The 5,948-nt window shown below is 42.2% G+C and overlaps 1 protein-coding gene across 1 annotated transcript; it reads left to right on the forward strand.

Moving 5' to 3' along the window:
- Positions 1-219: 219 nt before the first annotated feature.
- nr0b1 (nuclear receptor subfamily 0, group B, member 1) lies at positions 220-1,956 on the forward strand. The gene is made up of 2 exons (XM_017410285.2): positions 220-1,036; positions 1,401-1,956. Exons 1-2 carry the CDS (start codon positions 352-354, stop codon positions 1,640-1,642), a joined length of 927 nt encoding a protein of 308 aa, XP_017265774.1. The 5' UTR covers positions 220-351; the 3' UTR covers positions 1,643-1,956.
- The last annotated feature ends 3,992 nt before the right edge of the window (positions 1,957-5,948 follow it).

Consider the following 5,948-nt stretch of genomic DNA (forward strand, 5'->3'; position numbering starts at 1 on the left):
GGTCACCTGTTTTTGTTTTTTTTGGAGCCTTTGTTCTGCGAAAACAGTGGAGATAAAAGTGTATTTGGCTGAAGTATCTAATCTAAAAATATATATTTTACAGACTGAGCTGTGAGAGCTGGGAGACAGAGAGAGAGAGAGAGAGGGAGAGAGAGAGAGAGGGAGAGAGGAGGTGGAGACAGAGGAGGTGCATAACTCTGGGGAGGTGGAATGAGCAGTAGTTCGGAACAATCTCTCAAAGTGCGGGGACAGACGGGAGCTGAAATAAACGGGCTGCCCTTCACTGGGGGCGATCAGGGCGGGGGGGGGGCGAGAGAAAACAGCTACCTGTGTCACTGACCTCCGGCGGTCATGGCCACCCTGGAGGGCTGTCGCTGTCGGGGTGCCAGCGCGCGGAACAACAACAGCATTCTCTACAACATCCTGAAGAGCGATAGCCTTGTGACCCCCGAGGAGCAGCAGCAGCAGCCTTCCCAGCATCACACGCTGCAACTCTTGCTCCAGAAGACACCCCCCTCCTCCTCCTCAACGTCCTCCTCCTCCTCCTCCTCGTGCCCCTCCTCCGCCCCCCCAGCCTCTCAGCAGCAGCAGCAGCAGCAGCAGCAGGCTTGCTCGTGCGGCTCGATGCGCCGCCGCGGGGTCCTGCGCGCCCCGCAGGTCACCTGCAAAGCCGCGTCCGCCGTGCTGGTCAAGACGCTGCGCTTCGTGAAGAACGTGCCGTGCTTCCGCGAGCTGCCGGACGACGACCAGCTGCTGCTCATCCGGAGCGGCTGGGCGCCCCTGCTCGTGCTGGGACTCGCGCAGGACCGCGTGGACTTTGAGACCACGGAGACGGTGGAGCCCAGCATGCTGCAGCGCATCCTCACGGGGCTGCCGGAGCGGCAGAGCGACGCGCCGAGCGGCCAGAGCCACGCGCCGCTCGGCGTGTCCGTGGTGGACATCGAGGCGATCAAGGCTTTCCTGAAGAAGTGCTGGAGTGTGGACATCAGCACGAAGGAGTACGCCTACCTGAAGGGAGCGGTGCTGTTTAACCCAGGTGGGTCGAGAATGGAAGTTGGCACAAATCTGGAGATTTAGGGCGACACCAGTGTGCGCAATATCAACACGACAAAAAAAAAGACCTGCAGTAAACAACAACACATTAATGTTCTGCATGCTAATAATATCTGGTCTGTCAAACTGACTCTCACTTGATGCCCACACATGGTTTAGATGATAGTGATGACACAAGAGAAAGTGAGGATAATGTGGGTTGCAATTGTTGTCATGGCAATGATATCACAAGTTTTCCTAACATCGCGCAGTCCTACATCAGACTGATTTGTCTGAATACCAGACAGACGTGACACGCGTAAAACACGTGCTTGAAACTAAAACTTTCCTCTCTCTCTCTCCCTCAGATCTGGACGGTTTGCGGTGCCTGCACTACATCCAGTCGCTGCGTCGCGAGGCGCACCAGGCGCTGAACGAGCACGTCCGGCTCATCCACCACGAAGACACGACGCGCTTCGCCAAGCTGCTCATCGCCCTGTCCATGCTGAGGGCCATCAGCCCCCCGGTGGTCGCCCAGCTCTTCTTCAGGCCCGTCATAGGGACGGTGAACATCGAGGAGGTGCTCATGGAGATGTTCTACGGGAAGTAAGCGGCAACCTCGCAGAGAGAGAGAGAGAGGGAGAAAGGGGGGTGAATTCAGCAGGTTTCTATCTGTTCAGGCGGACTGATGCTCCAAGCTGAGTGCGAGGCGAGGAGAACTTCATGGACTGTGAAGGGACCAACACAAGCAAGCGTGTGTGTGTGTGTGTGTGTGTGAGAGAGAGAGAGAGAGAATTAAAGAGAATGTTGAAGGGAAGAGATGTTATTACAGAGGAATAATACAAAGCAGCTGCTGGAATTCATAACTTATTTGTTTTTATAAAAACTATTTTTCTATAATAATAAACAAACATTACCATGCGAGTGTGTGTGCGGCATCTGCTCTTTTTCAGCACTGACACACTTTCCAAGGGAGACTGTGTTAGACAGCTTCACACAGGAGACAACACACTGCAGCAGCGATAGAGCGCTTTAATGATATGACATCACATGAAATAATGTGCTTTGTGTCAGCACTGAAGCTTCTGATAAAGACTTGTCGCATCAGCTCCGGATTAGAGGGCAAACCTTAGTTCAGTCAAGCAGAATCAGGAAAGTTTGAATGAATTCCTGGTGAAATACCTGGTTAGACCACTAGGGATCACCACTGTTCCGTATTCACCCTCCAAACACATCTAGGTGTGGAAATGAAACAGCAGTCAACCACTGTCGCTCTAACCCAGGGGTCTACAACCTTTACAATCAAAAGAGGCACTTTTCTCACAAAATAATTGTTTTTTTTCAGAGCCACATTATAATATTTCATACAAATACTACATAAGAAAACTATTGTGTGATACATAATGTATGCTCTGTATGAACCCCTATGAGAGTTCTTTCTATTCATGTAGAAAATAATAATACAGTTATCCAACTTTGAAATTCAAGCATTTACTGGCATCATACTAAATTATTAGAGTAAAGAAAATTATGAATTGACTGATTTATTTTTTACAGCAATAAAGGTCTTTGCCTTTATTATGAAGTTGTTTATTTAAATATTAAAGGTAAGTCTAATTTTGTCATCAGTGTGACTTGCCATACTTTTTCAAAATCCTTATTTTGACAGCTCATGATACAGTAATATGTGTGCAACGCTTTGCTCAGAATAGAGCGTACGTTTTGGCCAAAGTTTTTCTAAACTATGTGATAAACATTTGCAGGTAATCTTCCTACGTGATCATGAAAAATGACCCAAAATCCAGTGGAAAATCTACAGAGGAAACTCCTCAAAAGACTCCACATAAAGGCAGACCGAGGGTTTCTTCATATACCGTTAGATTCTATTCATTTGATCAAAATCTGCGATAACACCACTGAATGTTGACCTTGGACACCAGGATGAAGTCTAGCAGCAGTAATGATGTAATTACAGTTTTATGAAGCTCTGTCTCTGAGCATTAGATCCTGGCCCTCATGCAACTTTAATATTGTCTCACTGTCCAAAGGCTAGATGGCTGAAACCTGCTTAGTGCGGCCTTGTTTGCTTCCATGCCAATAAAATAACCTGGCCAGAAGGTTTGTATTTTATTCTGAACCCAAACAAATGAAGCGAAAGTTTAAAAATACACTCTAAAAAGGAGCACTGTTATATTTATTGGTTCAGTCTTTGAAAATCTCCTTAAGTGACAAAGGTTGGAACAATAAAATGGATTAAAATACAATCAGCTCAGGTCGACCAGGGTTAAGCAACATATCTGGTAGTGTGCAAAGCTGTAAAAAGAATGAAATGTTTTTTTCTCAGTAATTTCTTATCAATCATAGTCTAATTTCAGGAAGGTAATGACCACCATGCAAAACACTCCTGAAACACTGAGCTCAGGAAAAACAGCTCCCTGAGCGCCTGCTCCACACTCTTCTTATTAAAATATTTTATGTTCACAAAAGTGAATAAAGCTCTGAGAATATAAGATTTTTCATTAGTAACTAGTCTGGCAGAAATTCCGGCTTGGAGAACTCCTTGTGCTGGAAAAGCAAACCAAAAATAAATTACAACCTCAATAAAATAAAACACTGAGAGAGAGAGAAAGAGAGAAAAGCTCTTTCCTGAACTCTCACCACAAAACTATTTTCAGAGGATGACATATGAAGTTCTAATCATGTCAAATGAAGTTGGGAAACAGTCCTTAGGACTGATAAAATGCAACTAGAACTTTATGACTACAATATTCAAAAAAGATACAGAATTTTATAGGCAGAGTGCCTCTCAGCTGCTATGCTTAGAACTGGTTTCACATGAAAGTTAGAACAAATTAAATTCTGGTAATAAATAAGCACGAATTAGATAGATAGATAGATAGATAGATAGATAGATAGATAGATAGATAGATAGATAGATAGATAGATAGATAGATAGATAGATAGATAGATAGTTAGTCACGACCTGAGGAATACTAGAAGATACCCACCCAAAATAACTTTAACAACTTTAGTTCTTCCTTATTGTTAAGTGAAGACACCTATTTATGTAGAACTATTAGTATATAATTTAAAGGTATATATATATATATATATATATATATATATATGTATATAATCTATTTTGATTAATTTCCAAAAAACTTTTTGTCGACTGATAATATCCATACATCCACCAAACCTAATCTATTTTGCTGAAAATTATCTTGATTTTAAGATTTTAAACACTAATTAATCCCATGAATCAAGTTTGGAGTTGTAATTTATTTTCTTCTCTGAACTTAATTCCAGCCACTCTACACTGAAATCCCATGTTGTGTTCATGATTTCTTCAGACTGTGGACATAAGGAAGCATCCTGATTATTCTTCAACCAACAGTTTTAAAAAGCAATAAAGAAAAAAAAAAGCTACTTAAAATGTGATCATATTCTTGGTTTTCTTTACCTCTAACATTAGGGTGCCCACAAAATATTTTATCATTTTTTGCCATTCAGTATCAGTTACATTACTGCTGGAAATGATTTGTATGATTTGTTACCAATCATGAACTGTATTATTTAAATTCTGGTAAAGCAGAAATATTACATGGGAGAAAATAGAAATATTTTAGTTCAGGCACCTCAGGCTCCACACATAAAAGGATCCTTTCTGCCATAGTGAGAAAAAAAGAAGAAGTTAAAATAAGATAGGAAGCCAAAGACAGACATTTTCTGTCCAGGTTAGAGAGCCACCAGACCATAAAATGACCTTTTTTCCTCCCGGGTGGACCTTAAAAGAGAAAACATTTTCATCAGTGGCTGTGCAGCAGCAGGACAGGAATCAAGTGCAGAACATTTACTCTCACCTCCCTCCTAGTGGTCTGACATGATACTGCAGGTCAGTAGATAAATGGAAGAACATGCATGTGTCTCACACACATTTACACATATGCCACTACTGACTTTGCTTCGATGACATTTTTTTTAAACCTATCTATCTTCTTTTTTAATGTTCCTTCTCAAAGGACTTTATTTCATCAGCAATTAAGCCCCTAATTGCTTTGGGTAGTAAAGAGTCTATTAATCCTGTGACTGTTAATAAAACTCCAGATGTCTGGCAGGAAGCTGCCAAAGTGCAGCAGTTGCCTCCTTTCCTTGCTGTTGACAACATGTTTTCAGGTGTGCACACCTCCGGCTGTTTGTGTCTTTTATTAAATAAATAAATTCCAGTTTTTAGTGGTCTATATGTTCCACTAATATTGCCATGATGGATTTTTTTCTTTGCTTTTACATCTAAAACCGTTTCACCTTTGCAGCACCTTTTTGCGCAGCCGAGCCTCAGGAAGGAGAGTGGATAACAGATTTTACTTTTACACATTTTTTATTCTTGTACCTCTGACTGCCTGCCCCTGTTTTTTTCTTCCTCTTTCGCTCCTGTTTCTCCTGTTCTCTCTGCTTTCTCCTGAGGTTGGCAGACATCAGGAAATCTGCTCCCTGTATCTGTATTTCCCTGGGTTCGATCACAAACACTCCCTGTAGATAGTGTTTATCCCCAGGAGATGGCACTGTTTGGCAGCACTTACTCGCCAATAACTGGCGTGAACTGTCAAGCCAAAATCAGGCGCCAAACAAAACTCTTTGGCTTTAGGACAAAATCTTTCTTATGTCAGCACCTTTTCTGTTTTTGTTTGAACGTCCCTGCTTTGACAGGGGGCGGGAATAAACACATGTGGGCCACATATGGTTAAAAAAAAAATCTAGATAGTTTTTATGTTGTTATTGTTCAGGGTCCTCACATAAAAATGTACAAATTATGTAATAATCTCTTGAAACTTCCATTAATTCCCATTTCCTTTGTATTTTATCTGTATACATATCTATTTTCTTTCACGACTGCTCTTGTTTTGCATTATTATTAG

The sequence above is a fragment of the Kryptolebias marmoratus genome, linkage group LG6, assembly GCF_001649575.2.
Source record: "Kryptolebias marmoratus isolate JLee-2015 linkage group LG6, ASM164957v2, whole genome shotgun sequence".
NCBI lineage: Eukaryota > Metazoa > Chordata > Actinopteri > Cyprinodontiformes > Rivulidae > Kryptolebias > Kryptolebias marmoratus.